This window comes from Euleptes europaea, chromosome 7, assembly GCF_029931775.1.
Source record: "Euleptes europaea isolate rEulEur1 chromosome 7, rEulEur1.hap1, whole genome shotgun sequence".
NCBI classification, from domain to species: Eukaryota; Metazoa; Chordata; class Lepidosauria; order Squamata; family Sphaerodactylidae; genus Euleptes; species Euleptes europaea.
Window position 1 is genome coordinate 76149563 of NC_079318.1, and position 19740 is coordinate 76169302.

At 47.3% G+C, this 19740-nt stretch overlaps 1 protein-coding gene across 1 annotated transcript; it reads left to right on the top strand.

Annotated features, from left to right (window-relative positions):
• Nucleotides 1–3450: 3450 nt before the first annotated feature.
• TRIM35 (tripartite motif containing 35) lies at nt 3451–19432 on the top strand. Its single transcript, XM_056853041.1, has 7 exons — nt 3451–3548; nt 4891–5347; nt 11103–11198; nt 14608–14838; nt 15162–15184; nt 15633–15754; nt 18828–19432. Exons 1-7 carry the CDS (start codon nt 3451–3453, stop codon nt 19397–19399), a joined length of 1599 nt encoding a protein of 532 aa, XP_056709019.1. The 3' UTR covers nt 19400–19432.
• Nucleotides 19433–19740: the final 308 nt, after the last annotated feature.

Consider the following 19740-nt stretch of genomic DNA (forward strand, 5'->3'; position numbering starts at 1 on the left):
CACATAACATATTAGTAAGTGATCTTGTCAAAAGGTTTTCAAAGTACAGGTACATAATAAGGCCCTTGGAGGGACTTTAGCTCCACTGTTCACTGACTATCTTAAAGCATTCTAAAAGGTTGTTCAGTCAGGATTTCCTGCGGCAGAAATCACCCTGGTTCTTCCTCAACAAGAACATAAGAAAGGCCATGCTGGATCAGCCCAAGGTCCATAAAGTCCAGCAGTCTGTTCACACAGTGGCCAACCAGGTGCCTCTAAGGAAGCCCACAAACAAGACAACGGCAGCAGCACCATCCTGCCTGTGTTCCACAGCACTTAATATAATGGCCATGCTCCTCTGATCCTGGTAAAATTCGGATTCGGCAAAATTCGGCCCGTTTTTATTTGGGAAATGCCGAAGTCCGAACTCCCCCACTTCGGGTCCGTGCAATTCGGCATGAGATCCGAGTTCGGGGGGAAATTCAGCCGAATAAAGCCATTAAAAACACAATCGCGCCTTTCCGCGGCTCCGGGGGGGTATTTTTTGGGGTAGAGGTCCCAAACTTTCAGCGTAGCTTGAAGGGACCCTTCTTGCAAGAACCCCCAAGTTTTGTAAAGATTGGGTCAGGGGGGGCTGAGATATGGGCCCCGAAAGGGGTCCCCCTTTGCAATTAGCAGAGCTTGCTGCCCAAGCCCAAAGCTCCCAGCCCCAACAAACAGCTGAGCTGCGGGGAGCAAGGGCGGGGCAGGTGCGAAGAAGTTTGCAAACCATGCAAAGCAACACATTTGCAGCCATGCAAACCATGCAAAGCAACACATTTGCAACCATACAAACCATGCAAAGCAACATGTTTGCAGCCATGCAAACCATGCAAAGCAACACGTTTGCAACCATGCAAAGCAACACCTGACACCTGGGAGTTTGCAAACCATGGAAAGGGACAGAGGCAGCCAGCTATGCATAAGGAGCAGGAGGGGTGGAATTTCCCCTTTTGCATTGGACTCAGGACCAGGAAAATGCATTCTTTAAGTCACAATTTGAAAACCAGTTTTGAGCAAGCATCAAAATAGACCGAACCGATCTTATGAATGAGGGAAAACCTGAGGACACACAACTGAAGCCCCCCCCCCTCAAACCAGGTAGAGAGAGACTCAGGGGGCACTCGCCCGCAGAACTGGCGAAAGCCCCCTTTGGCTTCCCCCCCACCCACAGAAACTGCTCCCTCCCCACACACACACACACACTCACACAGGAGAAAAATTATAGAGAAAAGCCCCAAAATGGGTCTTACTGTGGATGTCTTCTGTTCCATCAGGGGGCACACACACACACCCCGTGCAGAACAGGCGAAAGCCCCCTTTGGCTTCTCCCCCACCCACAGAAACTGCTCCCTCCCTACACACACACACAGACTCTGCTTCCCCCCCCCACACACACACACACAGGAGAAAAATTATAGAGAAAAGCCCCAAAATGGGTCTTACTCTGGATGTCTTCTGTTCCATCAGGGGGCACCCCCACCCCTGCAGAACAGGCGAAAGCCCCCTTTGGCTTCCCCCCCACCCACAGAAACTGCTCCCTCCCCACACACACACAGACCCTTGCTCCCCACAGCTCAGCTGTTTGTTGGGGATGGGAGCTTTGGGCGTGGGCGGCAAGCTCTGCTAATTGCAAAACCCCATTGTCAGAGATGCACATTAAGGGTGGGGAAGAAGACCCAGCTTGGCCACCGATTGGCCATGAGAGAATGCTGCTTACTAACTGACGGTTATGCTGCTGTGCCGAACCCCGAATTTGCTGAATTTATTCCCTGAACACCCCGAACTCGCTGAATTCGGCTCCCCGTTTTCCCGCCTTTTTTGAGTTTGGTTCCATCCGAACGAAAAACCGCTGAATCAGGGGAAATTCAGCTGTTTTTCGGTTCGGGGCGAACCGAATCGACAGCCCTAATCATGACTAGTATCCATTTTTGCTAAACACTTAGGGTTGTTTAGCTTGGAAAGAAGGCAGCTAAGGGGAGACATGATAGAGGTCTATAAAATTATGCATGGTTTGGAGTGGACAGGGACAAGCTTTTCTCCCTCTCTCATAATACTAGAACACGGGGTCATCTGCTAAAGCTGGAGGGTGAGAGCTTCAAAACGGATAAAAGGAAGTATTTCTTCACACGGTGCATAGTTAAATTGTGGAATTCCCTGCCCCAGGATGTGGTGATGGCTGCCAACTTGGATGGCTTTAAAAGGGGAGTGGACATGTTCATGGAGGACAGAGCTCATCAAGGCCACTAGTAAAAATGGATACCAGTCATGATGCATACCTATTCTCTCCAGGATCAGAAAGCAGGCCTATTATATTAGGTGCTGTGGAAGACAGGCAGGACGGTGCTGCTGCAGTTGTCTTGTTTGGGGGCTTCCTAGAGGCACCTGGTTGGCCACTGTGTGAACAGACTGCTGGACTTGATGGGCCTTGGTCTGATCCAGCAGGGCTTTTCTTATGTTCTTACTAGTAGCCCTGAATATCCCTCTCCTCCATGAATACGACCACTCCCCTCTTAAAGCACTGCCTCGGAGGGTGGTGGAGTCCTTGTCTTTGGAGGTCCATCTGTCGGGGGTGCTTTGATTGTGGTATCCTGCACGGCGGGGGAGGGTTGGGGTCACTGGGGATGCGGGGGAGGGGGAGGTCGTTGTGAATTTCCTGCATTGTGCAGGGGGTTGGACCAGATGACCCTGGTGGTTCCTTCCAACTGTATGATTCTCTGAAAGCCTCCCCCCATGTCCACAATGCTTTCCTTTTTCTAGTGCAATTTGGATAATCTGGACCCCTATCCTCCCGAGCCTTTTGCAGGTCCTTTCCGTTTGGTGCACTGGTTCCCAGCCGGGGGTCCGTGGACCCCCAGGGGTCCTCAAGAACTAAATTAAGGTCTGCGAAACAAAGTTATAAACCCATAATAAATTAATCTTTTCAATTAAAAGTTCTCTATTATAAAAATATATATTCAAATATTATTCTAAGTTTAATGTTTAACTAACAGTTATGATTAAAGTTTATTTTCAAATTCTCAGAATTTTTATTTTGAACCCTGGGGTCCCTGCACCGAACAAAAAAGTCCTAGTGGTCCCTGGTCAAAAAGAGGTTGGGAACCACTGGTTTGGTGCCATCCAGCAGGAGCTTCCTTTTCACGAGTGTCCCCAGCAAGCGAGCGTGGCCAGCGCCGGCACACCCCCTTTGCTCCCTTGCCCTACTTGCCTCGCCCACCTGGAAGGCTCCCAAGCGCAGGTAGGGAAGGGTAGCGAGACCGGCCGGAGGAGCTCGGCAACTTCCCCCCACGCACCGACTGCCTGGCCCGAGGTTGCGGGGCGGGGTTTACGGCGCCAACTCGGCTCCGAGACATAAAAGGCGAGGCCGGGCATCCCAGCCTCTTTCCGCGGAGCGGGGAAGGGGGGACATCTGGGGATCTCCGGCCGGGGCCGATGGCGTTTTTCCCGGGAAATCTCGCCAGGAGCCCCAGGCGAAGGAGCTCCAGGATTTGCTGCCAGAGATGCCTGCCCGCCCCCTGCAACACAACAAGGTAAGGAAGGGGGGGGGGAGAAGTGGAAGGGTTTGCCTTTTGAGAAGAAGTGCATGCAAGGGATCCGGAGGCCGATCCCGGGACCCACGTGTCTTGATCTTTTCCGACCATCACTGGCCGATCTAATGCTGCAAAGCTGGAACTCCCCAGAAGCCTCATTTTGCTTTAAAAAAAAAAAAAAGTCCCGGATAGCTCCTCGATCGCCGCTTTTTGGTTTTCCGTCCCCGCGTGGCTGGCTGGGAATCTCCCCTCCCCACGACAACTAGCTCTTTCCCGCTTTTCTAACCCCCGGTTGCACAATACTAAAAAAAGGACAGATCCCAGGCATGCAATTGAAAGCCGGCTAGAAACCAAATCGTAAATCAATAAATTAAACCCGATTGCGTGCATGCTTTCCTCGAAAGTCGTACAGTCGCCGCTTCTGTAATGTTCTGGCGTTTGGAAAATCGGGGGGGGGGAACCCTCTCGTTTACGGAAAGCAAAAACTTCAAGCCCTCTAAACGAATTGGATGCGTCCGAATATTCCGTGGACTCCCTCCCCAGGACGTGTGCTTGGTTTATAGGGTTACTCGCGAGTAAACCCGGCTCCCCAATTTATTCATGGAAGCTTTTGCATTGGATTTGTCACTCTCTAGATGCACATTTTCCCCATCTGAATTCTCAAAACTCTGCATGGCGGCTTATTGTTGAGTTTTGAGAATATGGATGGGGAGAAAAGTGCATCTGAAGAGTGGCAAAGCCAATGCAAAACCTTCCATGAATAAATGGCAGCCGCGTTTTCAGGGGCGTCACGGAACCGTCTCGCTAAAGGCGGAAAATGAAACTTGGGCGAACGCGCGCTGCATGGTCTGTGCATGAAACACCATTGGAAGCCAGGGACGTCAATTCCCGCGAAAATATCCTGCTGGGATCCGATGTCCCGCCTCCAACATTCGGGAGAAATCCCCCCCTCCCCCTCCCCCTCCCCCTCCCCCTCAAAAAGAGCATTTACTCCCGATTTAAGTGCCTTCTATTTATCTATTTGCAATACTTTCCCTGCATGTTGCTTCAGTTCTGCCCCCCACCCCTTCTCTTTTGCCTTGTTCTAGAGGAATCCTACTGGGTAGAGAGGCAGTAATTCTACAAACAGAACCCAGGATCCTTTCTTCCATTGGTGCTAAGCTCTGTCACTCCACACCCCTTTCTGAATTAAAATCAAGCAAGGCAGAGAGAATTGTAGTAAGGCGGAGCGAAAGTTGTTGGCGGTTAACAGCTGTGAGTCAGTGGCGGCAGCTGGGCGTTTTCTGGAGAGAGTTTGCATTTTCTTCCTGTTCTTCCCCCCCCCCCATCTTCTCCCCAACAGGTCTATGGCTAAGGAACCTTCTGCAGCGTCTTCTCGGGCCCCCTCTTTGCCCACCACTACTATCAAAGAGGAGCTGCTGTGCCCAATTTGTTATGAGCCCTTCAAGGATGCCGTCACCCTCTGCTGTGGCCACAATTTCTGCAAAGGCTGCGTGGGCCGTTCCTGGGAGAATCAAGCCCGCCACGTCTGCCCGGTGTGCAAAGCGAGGTCTTCTCTGGAGGACCTGCGCACCAACCACACGCTGGCCAACATCGTGGAGATGTTCCTCAAGCAGGAGAAGAAGCAGGAGCAGCAGCAGAGGGCTGGGGAGGCTTCTGCCCTCTGCTCCTTGCACCGCGAAGAGGCCCGGCTTTTCTGCCTGGAAGACAAGGAGCTGGTCTGCTTTGTGTGCCAAAACTCCAAGCAACACGCAGACCACAAAATGAGGCCTGTAGGGGAGGTTGCCAAGGATTACAGGGTAAGTGTTCGTGCCAGATCTGTGTTCAAGGGAATCTTCTGTCTCCTGGAGGAGGTAGCCGTACATACCGCAATCGGCCAAGGGTGTTCTCTTTAATGCGTCCAGAATGATATGTGCAGGTATGTTCTGCAGAACTCTTTCTCTCTTTGTTATTTAGCAAAACCAGAGTCTGAATAGCCTTGAGCGCTCCCCCCCCCCCATTTCTGTCTCATGCCTTTTTTTAGGCTAAACTACTCATTTTTATGCTACATAAATAATGAGGCACATTTATTTCCATGACAAGTTTCTCCTTTTCTAGCTATGTTGTTGAAAGCACTTGCATTGTGAGTTGGGGTCCTTGCATAGCAAACTTTCCTGGCATGCCATGACCAGGGATGGTGGGAACCTGGATGTGTGATGATCCTGATTCATGTGAGGTCTGTAGTGAATTTCACTTGTATTCTGGACCTGCTGTTTTGTACCAATGAAGTTACACAACCACGTGATGTTGCACAGAAACTACCTTAAATTGAGGCAGACCCTTGGTCTGATAAGGTCAGAATTGTTTGCTTTGGTGGCCAGTGGCTCTGCAGGGTCTTGGGGGAGGAGATGTTTCATGTTCCAATTCAACAAGGACAAGTGCAGAGTTCTGCATCTGGGTAACAAAAATGAGAAGCATACTGGATGGAGGATACACTTCTGAGTAGCAGTGTCTGTGAACAAGATGTTGGGGTACGGGTGGACTGTCAGCTAAGTATGAGCAGCCAGTGTGATGCAGCAGCAAAAAAAGGCTAATGCAGTGTTGGGGTGTATCAACAGAGGCATAACATCCAAATCGCAAGGGGTTATAGTCCCACTGTACACAGCATTGGTGAGGCTGCACCTGGAGTACTGTGTGCAGTACTGGAGGCCTCACTTCAAAATGGATGTGGACAGAATGGAGCATGTGTAGAGGAGAGCAATGAGGGTGATCAGGGGCCTGGAGACCACGCCCTATGAGGAAAGGCTGAGGGACTTGGGAATGTTTAGCGGAAAGCTGATCTTTATTCTCAGGGGACCCCCAAGGGTTGGACCGGGTTGACAGAGCGCCCCCAACGAACAAGGCCAGCAGAAAGCGGCCTTTCTCTTCCCCTTTACCCCTCATTGAAGGTTGGACCAGGTTGACAGAGCCTACCAACTAACAAGGCCAGTGGAAAGCTGCCTTTCTACGAGAGAAGACAAGATTGAGGGGGGACGTGATTGCTCTCTAAGTATTTGAAGGGCTGTCACTTAGAGGAAGGCAGGGAATTGTTTCTGTTGGCAGCAGAGGATAAGACTTGCACAAATGGGTTTAAATTACAGGTGGAAAGGTATCAGTTGGATATTAGGGGAAAATTTTTACAGTAAGTGGAGTACAGCAATGGAATGGGCTGCCTAGGGAGGTGGTGAGCTCCCCCTCACTGGCAGTCTTCAAGCATCAGCTGGACAAAAACTTGTCAGGGATGCTTTAGGATGATCCTGCATTGAATAAGAGGTTGGACTAGATAGCTGGTATGTCCCCTTTCAACACTATGATTTTATTATTCCTTTAGTTGGGAATTCCAGGGATCTTCTGCATGGAATGCAGATGCTATGCCCTGAGCCACAACCCCTTGGAACCCTTCATGGGCCTATACCTTGTGTGATGGATCAGATAATGTGACTGATAGGAGCTACTAGTATACATCCAGTCACTGTAATCAACTTCCTGCTGTCTGAGGCCATTTATGCATAGGAGGTTTTGCCTTGAATTTGCTACTCTCTACATGCACATTTTCCCCATCTGAATTCTCAAAACTCTGCATATTGTTGAGTTTTGGAAATTTGGGTGGGGAAAATGTGCATCTAAAGAGTGGCAAATCCAAGGCAAAACCTCCCATGCATAAATGGCCTAAGGCCTCCTCCAAGAAACCACACGCAAAGTTCTCTTTAGTCAGCCTGCTTTGTCCAGCGTGCTCAAGAAACTACACTATAATGGCTAGTGATGGGTGAAATTAATCATCCAAGCGTGTAGTAGCATGGGAAGCAGACCTTGACGACACAGATGGCTGCTTTATTGGATTTGTTAAATGGGCTGAAGTCTCTCAACCTGCACAGGTGTTCTGTGTCAGACTCGGCTATTAAGCATGTAGTGGAACAAGGTGAATCCTTAGCAGCAGGACTTCCAAGCTCCTGAAAGGAAAAAAAAATTACAAGACAGGGCAGAAGTCAATTGAGCTACAGTTTGATTAGGCAGATGATGGGGATCTCACAGTAATCCTGTTAACTCCACTGTGCTTAATAACGTTGCCACTGGCTTGAAAGGCCCTTGTTGAGCTAACTAAACGGAAAGGAGAAAGGATTTTAAAACATAAATGCCCATTGGACAGTATTTGCATAATAGAGCAGGATTTTAAAGAACTGCTATTATTTCTAGGACAGTGATGAAGAGCAAGAACAGGTGATATGGGCTGGAAGCCATCACTGTGTAGATGAAACGCCAGTGAGATCCCGATATGGCCCTACCCTTGTATAGACTCCCTACAGGCCTTGGGCAAGGGGCTCTTGCAGCTTTGGTCTTCCTCCCAAGAGCACTAGATAACTAACCTTGCAGAACTGTTATTTGAGGAAGAACAGAGCCAGCGTGGTTTAGTGGTTAAGAGCAGTGGTTTGGAGCGGTTGATCTGGAGAACCGGGTTTTATTCCCCACTCCTCCACATGAGCGGCTGAGGCTAATCTGGTGAACTGGATTTGTTTCCCCACTCCTACACAGGAAGCTAGCTGGGTGACCTTGGGCTAGTCACACACTCTCAGCCCCACCTATCTCACAGGGTGTCTGTCGGGGGTGGGGAAGGTGATTGTAAGCCGGTTTGATTCTGCCTTAAGTAGTAGAGAAAGTCGGCATATAAAAGCCAACTCTTCTTCTTCTTACTGTTTTAATGAGAAGAGAGGACATTATACCATGAAGAGTTTGAAAAAGCATTGCATGAATCTCCCAGTGAATAGGGAGGACTGGGGGTGGAGAGGAGAGGAAAAGGCAGTTACGAGTTTGAGTCACCCTTTCCAGGCCTGAGTTCCTGTCTGCCTCTGACACAACATGAGTGGCTGTGAGTCACTTAATCTCATGTTGATTCTTGACTTTTATGAGGAAGATACAGGATGTGGGATTCAGTACGAAAAGATGGCTGGGATAGATCAGGGGGACAGTATAGTTTGGAGAAGCAGTGGTGCCTGGGCCAGATGTCATCCCTTTCCCAAAGTTGTTTGTTCTGCCCCAACTGCTTAGCAAGCTTTAATCAAGATGCGGTAAAAGCTGTCCCATGGTTTTACTCCTAATGAAATGTATTTGCGAGTTGCACCAAAAAAAGGAGAGATTCTGTACTGTAAATGTTGCAGCTCTTTATATCCTGCATGCGTGTAGATGTACATATTGGGATGTATTGCTATGCCTGAGTGCATGCAGTCTGTAACTGGGGAGCCCTTGGTATTAGATGGGGCTAGCAATATAATAATAAGAAGAAGAATAAGAAAAGTTGGTTTTTCTATGCCGACTTTCTCTGCCTTAAGGAAGAATCAAACCGGCTTACAATCACCTTCCCTTCCCCTCCCCACAACAGACACCCGGTGAGGTGGGGTGGGGGCTGAGAGAGCTCTAAGAACTATAACTAGCCCAAGGTCACCCAGCTGGCTTCATGTGGAGGAGTGGGGAAACAAATCCAGTTCACCAGATTAGCCTCTGCTGCTCATGTGGAGGAGTGGGGAATCAAACCTGGTTATTCAGATCAGAGTCCACCACTCCAAACCACTGTTCTTAACCACTACACCACGCTGGTTCTCAAGATAATAAGAGGCTTGACACCTTGTGAAAGGGGTCAGCGTATGAGACACAATATACTTCTGGGTCCTGGACTACCACCTAGGGAATGGATTGAATAAAGCTACGGGGTGGCCTCATTCACAATACTGCATGCAGTTCTGGTTGCTGTCTCTCAAAAAGGATATTGCAGAGCTGGAAAAAGTCCAAAGGAGGGCAAGCAAGATGATTAGGGGATTGGAGGACCTTTCCTCTGAGGAAAGACTAGAGAGTCTGGGACAATTTAGAAAAGAGATGGCTAAGGGGGGGAACATGATAGAGGTTTATAAGATTATACATCTTATAGAGTAGAATAAGTGGTTAGAAGGAGCCTTTTCTTACTAGAAAATACTAGAACTGGGGGGCATCCAACGAAATTGTTGGGAAATAGGTTCAGGACAGCAAAAGGAAGTACTTTACTCAATGAGTAATTAAACTATGGAACTCACTGCTAGTGGAGGTAATCATGGCCACAGGCATTGATAGCTTTAAAAGAGGGTTTGGCAGATTCATGGAGGAAAGATCCACCAGTGGCTACTAGCTGTGGTGACTGAAGAGAGTTCCCATATCCATAGGCAACAAACCTTGAATAGCAGTGCTGGGAGGCAGCAGCGGAGTGTCTTGGCCTCTATGTCCTGTTTATTTGGCCCTTCATAGCAACTGGCTGGCTGATCTGTAAAACAGTACACTGGACTAGGTGATGTGGTCTTATGAGTCCTCCCCAAGGATACGGAGTTTGCCTTTGGTTTGAACTATCCAAGGATATGAAAATCAGAACAACATGAATATACTCTGTTCAGTTCTTAAGTGAAAAGAAAATACTTATACCATCCAAGAAGCCAAACTGTTGGGTTGTAGCCTTTCAGTGGGGTCCAAGGGCATGAAATTTCTTCTCAGTTCTACCCTCTTTCCTCTCATTAGCCATTCCTTTTCCTTAACTGTTCTCTTATGCCTTTGAACTCAGAGCTCTTTGCTCTTTTACTGAACTGAGACCTCTTCCCACTCTGCTTTCTAGGTCTCAGTTTTCCAAACCCACCCTGTTCCTAAGGCCTGTGAGAGGGGCGGTTTTCAATCAAAGCTGGCTTTGTGCTTCGTAATGCCAGCTCAGCTGTATGGATGCTCTTGATGTTTCTAATTTTCGAAGAGGTTAGAATCTTAGTGCATGTTCTGTGATATCATAGCAGTTCAGCCAATCACTGTCACAGGCTGCTTTGCCATCACATACAAACCCCTTCATGGCCTTGGACCCTCATATCTCCAGCACCCCCTCTCCTCCTACCACAACAACTTCAGTCACCTGAACAGGGACTTCTACAGGTGCCGCCCTGCAAATAGGAAAAATCAACCCATATACATGCTTTCTCTGTAGTGGCCCCCGCTCTGTGGAATGGCCTGCCTGAGGAGGTCAGGAAGGCTCCCACACTTCTGGCTTTCCACAAACTATGTAAAACCAAACTTTTCAGGAGGGCATTTTTATAAATGATCAGGGCTGCATTATAACAGAATGATTCAGGAAGGCATTTCAATAGAGGGAACAGGACTGCGGACTATATTACTAATATTTATTATCTGTTGCTATATGTTTTTATCTTGCTCTCACGACATTATATTTCCACTTATGTTACACCGTTTTTTTTTGCAGTTCAACATGTCATGTTTAATACTTATACCTTGTTTCAGATTTCTGCAATTCTATACTTATTACATTATTAGATGTCTCTTCATCGTGTTAATTGTACTGACTTATACTACGAAATCCACCTTGAGTCTCAGTGATGAAGGTGGACAATAAATAACATACAATTTCTTAAACTGCAATATAGAATTAATGCTTCTTTTTGAAATGGAGGTTTCTCCTTTGTATAAACAGAATGCAAAACATTTAACATAAGAGCTATACCTTTTGTCCCTTCTCTAATTATCTAGGCCAAATGCAAAGACATGGAAAGATCTCTGTGGGATAAAATGCAGGAATTTGGAAGAGTACAGTCGTCTTACAGACAGATCGCTAACCACAACAAGGTACCTGCGAGTATAAAAAAAGATGACTTTTTTCTGCTGGGTGTGTGTATGTGTGTGTGTTTGGCTGGCTACAAATGGAATATAGATGGGGGCGAAGGGAGTCCTGCTCTGTGTTTCAAGTCCATATGATCTTGGTGTAGCACCCATTTGCCTGTGTTTTAAGTGGTCTGGATTAGAGTGTTTAATCTGTAATGGATAACCAGGTGTGTGGTAGAGTCCTTGTTAAGTCCGCTTGGGAAGGATTCACGAGGTCAGAGATGGAGGTCAAACAACAACCACGTTTATTGATTACAGGAACAGAACTGGTTAACACAATGAGCAACCCCTGTTTATATGCCCCCTTGGCCGCCTGCGGCCACTCCCCCCTTGATCCATGATAGGGGGACATAACCTCCTGGTGACCAATTGTACATATTGGCCAATAGGACCCAATGGGGTCCGTTTGCTTGACCAATAAAGTGAGCAGGGTTTAGGATCCTTCGTGCAGAACTCAAGCTCCTAAGTCTCCCTTGCTTACTCCCCAACTATATACATACACAACAGTCCGGTCATGGGGAAAGGAATGAGATTTTATCACCTTCTGGCTTATCAGCCCTCTTACTCTAAAGCAGGGATGGGGAACCTCAGGCCCAGGGGCCGTATGCGGCCCCCGAGGACATTTTTTGTGGCCCTCGGGAGCTCCAGGGCCCCACCGCGGAGGTGCGGAATAGGGCGGCCCTCCCTGAGGGTGTTCCTGGGGCCACGGCTTGCAGGGGTGCTGCAGTGCCCTTTGGACCTTTCGCCGACTGACGGCAGAGGAGGGGGAGGGACGCTTCCCCCAAGGTTGCCCCTATAGCCGCAGCGTGCAGGAACGCCGGGGCACACTGTAAGCCCCTCTTGCTGCCTGTTGGCTGTTGAGCAGCGGGGCGGGGGGGAGAGGCCGCAGAGCATGCGTGCAGGAGCTGATCAGGCTTCAGGGGGCCTTTTGTGGACTCTGGGTCGGGGAGGGCATGGAGCCTGGGGCCAGTTCATGTGGGGCCAGCGGGTATGTGTGTGTGTGGAGGGGAAGGCTTTTCTCTCTCCCTCTTTCTGTCTCTCTTTGTCTGTCTCCTTCCATCCTTTTCTTTCTCCCCTTCTTTCCATTTCTTTCTCCCTCTCTCCCTTTTCCTCTTTCTCTGTTTTCCTTCCTTCCTCCTTTGCCGATCAACCGCGGGCTGCGCCTCCCTGGTGCCTCGTTTGCTCGGGGCCCACCGCTGGATGCCCTCCCGCCTGGGAGGGGGGAGGACCGGAGGAGCCCTCCAGGCCTTCTCTGCGTGGCCTCCCCTGGGGTTGCCAACCTCCAGGTGGTGGCTGGAGACCTGGCAACCCTCGCCTCTCCCCCTCCCACCGGGAGATCTACACCTGGTATGGCCCCCGAATGATGTTATAAATGTGCAAATGGCCCTTGGCAGGAAAAAGGTTCCCCACCCCTGCTCTAAAGGTATCTTTGGTACCCTAAGTAGGCAGTCTCCACTTTAGTTGGGGGAATTAGCTGGAGATCTGGGGGAGGGGGGTAACTGGGATCGATAGCCTATGTATACCAGGGTAGTCCTGGGTGAAAACTCTCAAATGAGCAGGCAGTTTTACTGTTGAAAGACGTTTTTATTAAAGAATTAAGTAATTAAAAAAAGAAATATATCTCAAGCAATGGGCATAAACACACAAAGCATACAAGAGCTGACTATGAGAAAAGGGGTAAATTTGGCTAGGGTTTCAGGGATGGGTGATAGTTACCAGTCTTGAAGAGATGTCCAGGGAAAGCAGCGCTGAAGAGGAAAACAACCATCATTTCCAGGAGCAAAAGGAACTCACAAGCATGTGGGGGGATAGGTGTATGGATCCAGAACACACACACTATGAATGGCCAAAGGACCAATATTTATACCCCAAAATGGGTCCTGAGGTGGTATGAGGTAAGCTGGCAGGAAAGCCAGAGATGAAGAATTGATTGTTTTCTGGGGTTCCAACAAAAAGATAGGAGAAGCTTGATGAGTTGTCAGGACCCAAGAGAATGCCTGGGCTAGTCTCTTGAATACTGATTGATTGCTGGGGTGTGTGCAGATAGGGTAAGTAATGGTCTGCTTGGAGCGCTGGTTTAAATCACCTTAGGGTAACACAATGGGGATTTAGCTGGCCCCATTCTCAATCCAGGCTCCCAAAACCCTCTGAGAGGCATCCATTTTGTGGGGAGCAGTGTCTTGCTCTGATGCCAGTCTTTGGCCCCATGCCTCCATGGCACCCCTTAGCGAGTGGAGGGGTCCCACTGCTTGCACCTTTGGCTGAAGAGCAAAAGCAAGCACATATAGGCAAGCTTCTGTTTGTCTCCTGGGCTTATGTCAGGACCCTGGATGTCACTTAGCATCTGGAAGTCACAGCACTCCCATGCTCTAGTTCCAGTTGCCAAATTCCTGTGTGTTCATCTGGAAACCAGTTCCCAGCATAATGGTGGGGGGTGAATAGGAGCAGCCCTGCTCTTTTGAGCCTGGGATCAGGTAGCAGCTCATCCTCTTCCCTAGAGATGCCTGAGAGCATCTCCTGAATGCTTTGTGTTTAAGTAACTAGTTGTTATCTAGATAAAAGTGTTGCACTCCGAGTTGCTATTGTGAAGAGAGTGAAACCTGATTTTACAGAGGTATATGATGGTGTCTTTCCATGTGCATGCCATAAGGACAGATTTTTTTTTAGCCATAAAACAGAAGGGAGATCTTTGGCAGGTCCAGCTTTTCGGGGAAGTACCTCATTAGAAACTGTGATGCTTTCTCTTTTAAGTGTTGTAATGGAAAGTGCTGTCAAGTCACAATTAACTTAGGGTGCCCCTGTAGGGTTTTCAAAGCAAGTGATGTTCAGAGGGGTTTGCCATTGCCTGCCTCTGCGTAGCAACCCTGGATTTCCTTGGGGGTCTCCCATCCAAATACTAACCAGGGCCGACCCTGCTTAGCTTCCAAAATCTGACAAGATCGGTCTAGCCTGGGCCATCCAGGTCAGGGCAAAATGTTGTACCTACCCAAAAGGTTGCAGTGAGGGAACCTTTTTCACAAGCTTACTTGAGATCAGAGTAAGGCTGCTTTCAAATACATTGGATTATGCACTCTCAATGCACTATAGCAATTGCAACAGGATTTTTCTGTTTCACACCGGAAAATCCAGTTGCAAAAGATTGCTATAGTGCATTATCCAATGACGTATGAAAATAATCAGAGTTGACAGCTTATTGTTTTTAAAGGCAAGTCTTTCACTGATTGGCCCCTGTTCATTCCTGGCAAGTTCTCCAGTTCTGAAGGGTGCAGTTTTGTACCCTCATTTTCCGGTAGGATGATAAGTCACAGGTTTGCTGTTTGTTTTTGTATCTTTCTTTCTCATTCATCTTCCTATCACCACTACTTGCCAACAGGTAGAAAGTGCCAGGCTGGAGAAAGAGCTCAAAAAGCAGTTTGAACAATTGCATGAGTTCCTGTGGAATGAGGAGAAGGCCACACTGGAGGAGCTGCAGGCTGAGACCCGGCAGAAGAAAGACCTGATCGAGGACAAGATCAAAAAGCTGTCGGAAGAAAGCAGCATCTTGCAACAGGAGGTCGACCAGTTGCAGGCTGACCAGAAAGAAGATGATGTCTCCTTCCTCCAGGTACGGCCAGGAGACACCTGCCTCTTTCCCAAAGTAGCGGGGAAGATTCCACCTTCGCAAACTCCGGGAGTTCTTTGACTTCTCAACTTCCTTTTTAAAAAAAAGGAAGTCTAGTTCCTTCAATTATTGGGACTTGCCTTTCCCCTTATATTTCAACAACAGGATGGGCTAGAGACTTTTTAAAAATAAAACCTGTGAAGTCAAAGAACCCATTACGCATGTTGTTATGACAGTATAGCAGATAACCTGTGTGGAAATGGCCTCTGTGTTCAGTTACAAAGTTTAAATTCTTATTATGGCTTTCTCCCTTTTTTTCCTTTCAGAAACACAAAAACCGGAAACGCAGGTAAATCAAGTTTTTCCTGTTATGACTTGAGCAGTCCATCAGTAGGGGGGTAGAGGGGCCATAGCTCTGTAGGATACTGCACACGTGAAGTGGCCGATCAAAGATCTCTTTTACCTTAGGCTCCCCTAAGATTGTGCATCTTGTTTTCATTCCATGGGGGAACATGTCCAAAGCAGCACATAAACTGAAACCCTCATGCTATTTCTGGCAAGGCAACTGACTGCCCTTTGGGTTGCACCTCTCTAGGCAACTGAGGAATCTAATCCATGTGCACACAGGAATTATGTGCATGGATTGGTTTCCTATTCTGAATTTGATGAGGAAGCCATTTCTAGAGCTCTGTGCATGTATTGGAGCTGCGCGTGTGTGCTTGAACACCCAGAACAGATCCTTGGTGCTTCTAAGCACGGATTCTCACACCCTGCTTTATCTGGATTGTGCTCTCCAGAATTGCCTGGACGGCGGAAGAGCCAGAAGCTGTTCCCCTGGGGATGCTGATAGAAATTACAAAATACTTGGATTCCTTGCAATACAACATGTGGAAGAAAATGCTGAATATCATCAAAGTAGGTACGTGTTTCTGAAGGTGGCAGGTGATATATATAGAGAAGATGATGCTAAAGGTAACCTACTACAGGTAGCATTGAAACTCTGTAATACCCTTTCCCAGAAAATGAGAGAATGCATGAAAAGCACTCCTGTAACTGTGCTGAGTTTGCCTTAACTGCTTGAAGAATCAGTGAGGCTCCCTTAGAACACCTTCTGTCTTCTGAAAGAGGCAAGGCATGCAAATGGACATGTCTGTTGTGCTTTGGCTTTCTTGGGTGGTTTGTGCCAAGTGAAAATATTGGGGCTGTTTTTGATTATGGGCCCCTGTTGGCCTCAGGGAGCTGGCAAATGTCTGACCTCTGCCCCCTTTAGAGCAGACTGTGGTGTCTGGGGAAAATGAGTGATGGTAGCAGGGACTGATCCCACCTTTCTGGAAATGGTATCTGTCATAATGGCCTGAGGTTCTTAATCCTCTCCCCCCACCTTGACCATCCCTTACTTTAAGACAGCAAGTGGCCAGGGGAGCTCAGTTGCCTGGGATGCATGCTTATGAGAAATCCTAACTATCTTGGGGAAACCCTTTCCTCCCCAAATCCCCTTCTTGGTTTTGGGGTCCTTGGGCAGAATCTGCCACCACTCAAAGTATCTCTGATTCTGTGTGCCCCAAAATCTTTTCAGTGCCTTGAATCTCCAGACATGTGGTGTGTGTGTGTGAGAGAGAGAAAGACTATGTGTGTGGCGCGTGTGTGTGAGAGACTATGTGCGTGTGCATATAAGCCTATCTGAGCAGCTAAAACTAAAACAAAATTACTCCTAGTTGTGCTGAAATAGTTCAATACAAATTACAACAATAGGCTCAATATTAAGCAAACAGTATCAAGTGTATTCAAAGTGCAAAGCAACAATACGCAAGCAAGGACTGTACACATAAACAATGGTGCTGAACAACAAAAGTGTACTATATACAGTATTTACAACAAATAGTCACCACCCGATTCATTCATCAAGCTATTCAGCTTACTGATACTAATAATGTCCGTAAACTCACAGTAAAGCTCCCGGCTTCATCTGTTTCTTGAACTTCCCTTAAGAGGGTAATGCCAAATGTCCGGTGGGGACCACAACTGAATCCAAATTGTTCAGAACCAGATCAGAGAGAGGAACGCAGATCCATGGTATTCATTGTGTTTCACCTAGGGCTTCATAAGCCTGAAGTATATGAAAAAGCATATACAGTCCTATATTAGACTTACAATAACTCTAAAAATGTACATATAAACACTGTAAGACAGGGATAATACTATCCTACCTTAAAGATGGGGGCTGGGGCTGAAAGAATGCCATGCCTAAGACCACCAAGAGGATTAGAAGATTAGGCTGGCCCTTTCTAAATGGTACTTTAAAAAGTGTTTTGTGGGGAAAGTATCTAGTGTGTAAAGCAATGCAGAGTTACACCAATTGAATCCTGCAGAAGGAAAAGCCAGTGTGTGTGAGAAAGAGAACTTGAATCAGAAGCTGTTCCCCCAATTTCTCCCCCCCAAAATAGCAGTAGCAGGTGTTACTGCTTTTCTTGCACCTTTATTTTTTAACAGTGTTTCTGTTTAACAGTGCTTTCCTTGGACAAGCAGATGTTCTTTGTAACCACTAGAGGACAGCAGTGTACTGCTGCAGACATCTATGTATACATTGGACGTTGTTTTTTGGAAGCACTGTTTGGACCTCTTATATCCAGGGCTCCCGTTGGGGATCCATAACTGAGCTGGCAGAGAATTGGGGGTGGGGGGAGGTGTCCCCTCCCAAGGCCTGAGAACTGGTACAAAACACATACACTCCCTGCTTGTGTCATAAGAACATAAGAAAGGCCATGCTGGATCAGACCAATGTCCATCAAGTCCAGCAATCTGTTCGCACAGTGGCCAACCAAGTGCCTCTAGGAAGCCCACAAACAAGACAACTGCAGCAGCAGCATTAGCCTGCCTGTGTTCCACAGCACCTAATATATTCGGCATGCTCCTCTGATCCTGGAGAGAATAGGTATGCATCATGACTAGTATCCATTTTAACTAGTAGCCATGAATACCCTCTCCTCCATGAACATGTCCACTCCCATCTTAAAGTCTTCCAAGTTGGTAGCCATCACCACATCCTGGGGCAGGGAGTTCCACAATTTAACTATGCATTGTGTGAAGAAATACTTCCTTTTATCAGTTTTGAATCTCTCAATGCCTGGTGGAAGGCATTGTTTGCTGTTTTTGTTCCAAGGAAGATGGGTGAGGTGGATGGTGTTGCTTTTTGAGGAACTTTGCAGTGTTTCTTACCATAGTGAACACTATCCCTGCTTGTAGAAACATCAGGTGGTACATATATATTTTCAGGTTAAGTGCCTTTAGCTTGCCATGACAAGTAGTAGGTTAGTGTGCCTACTCATGAGGAAGCACCAAAGCTTGTAACAAGGGGCCTTCACTCCTGTTCTTTTCTGTTTGCATGTTTGTATAATATACAGGGCTGGATTTCCACTCATGAAAAAAAAATTAGGTTTTGAGTACTACTTTTGATTTATTAAAGACATCAGTCTGTTTTTATACAGATATTTTTACAATTTTGTTGTTGTTTTTCAGTTCAGTACTACCTTAAAAAGTAATGGGGTTTTCTGTTGATCTATTATTGTGTCCCCAGAGACTTAGAGAGAATGGGAAGGATTAAAGAATCCAAGTTGACAACATGTTCATTTTTTTTAAATCTGCATTAATTAATTTGCCACTACTGAGCTGTGTGCCCAGAATTAAACATCCATCGCCAAGAGAACTAAAAACAAAGTCTGAGAAATTGTGAGCTGGGGGATGCTGTGATAGGCACCCGCATCATCTACATGGGCATGCTTGGGGTATTTTGGTGCTGATTCACCTCTTGTTTTCCTCCAGTATCTGGTCTTCAGAGACATATGATCTCCGTACCTGGTGGTTGCCTTTTAGCTTGTCTCCTGTACAGAGGCAAGGTTTAATGTCTGTTTTAAAACGAGTTGGAATTCGGTTTGTTTAAAGGTCTTCGAATCATATTTTTTCCCTACCCTCAATGACTGGTCTCTTCTTTGTAGTCCCATTCAGCTTTGATCCCAACACATCTGCAGGAAGGCTGTCTGTCTCCGATGACCTCACCAGTATTTCCACCAGTAACTACAAGCTGTTGGTGGATGTCCCAGAACGCTTCTCTGCTGGGTTACCGTGCGTCCTGGGCTCTAAGAGCTTTTCCAAAGGATCTCACGCTTGGGAAGTAGATATTGGCGGCATTGATAACTGGTGCATTGGAGTGGCCAGGAGGCATTGTGGCTACCAGTGGAGCTTTGGCAGCGATTCCTATCTTGGGTTTGCCTACACGTACCGTATGCAGGGTGCCAGCAACAAGCAATGCCAGTCCTCCAAGTCAATCCTGCTGGGGGCTGCAAGTGGGAAGGACCTCAAGAGGGTCAGAGTGGAACTGGACTGTGACGAAGGGGAGCTATCATTCTACAACGCAGAGCACAAGAGTCATATTTATACTTTCCACGACAATTTTGGGGAAGTTGTCCCATACTTCTGCATCTGTGGTGTAGATGCTGTTGAGTCTTCATCTGAGTCGCTCAAGCTTTGCCCACTTCAGGTTCAGATCAAGGAAGATTATCCTAATTGAGAAAAGTGTGCTTATTAATCTCCATCTATGTACTTCCCCTCCTCCAATTAAAAGAACTGTTGTTATAGTTTATATATACTTACGCTAGCATATGTTGATGCTGTAACACTATATCGCTTCAACTAGTTTATATGCAGTATTTGTAAGCAGTATTTGGAATCCAGGGATTTTTTTGAGGTGATTGCCTCAAGGAGTGGATTTTGGATGATAAGGGTTGTTGGAGATGGATTGTTCCCACTGAGTCAGAACTATCAGCTCAGAAGCTGTTCTAGATAAGCTTTAAGGAAAAAAATGGAAATTGCCCAAGAGCAGGGTGGTATTTGAGGCTTGTGCAGCAGAAT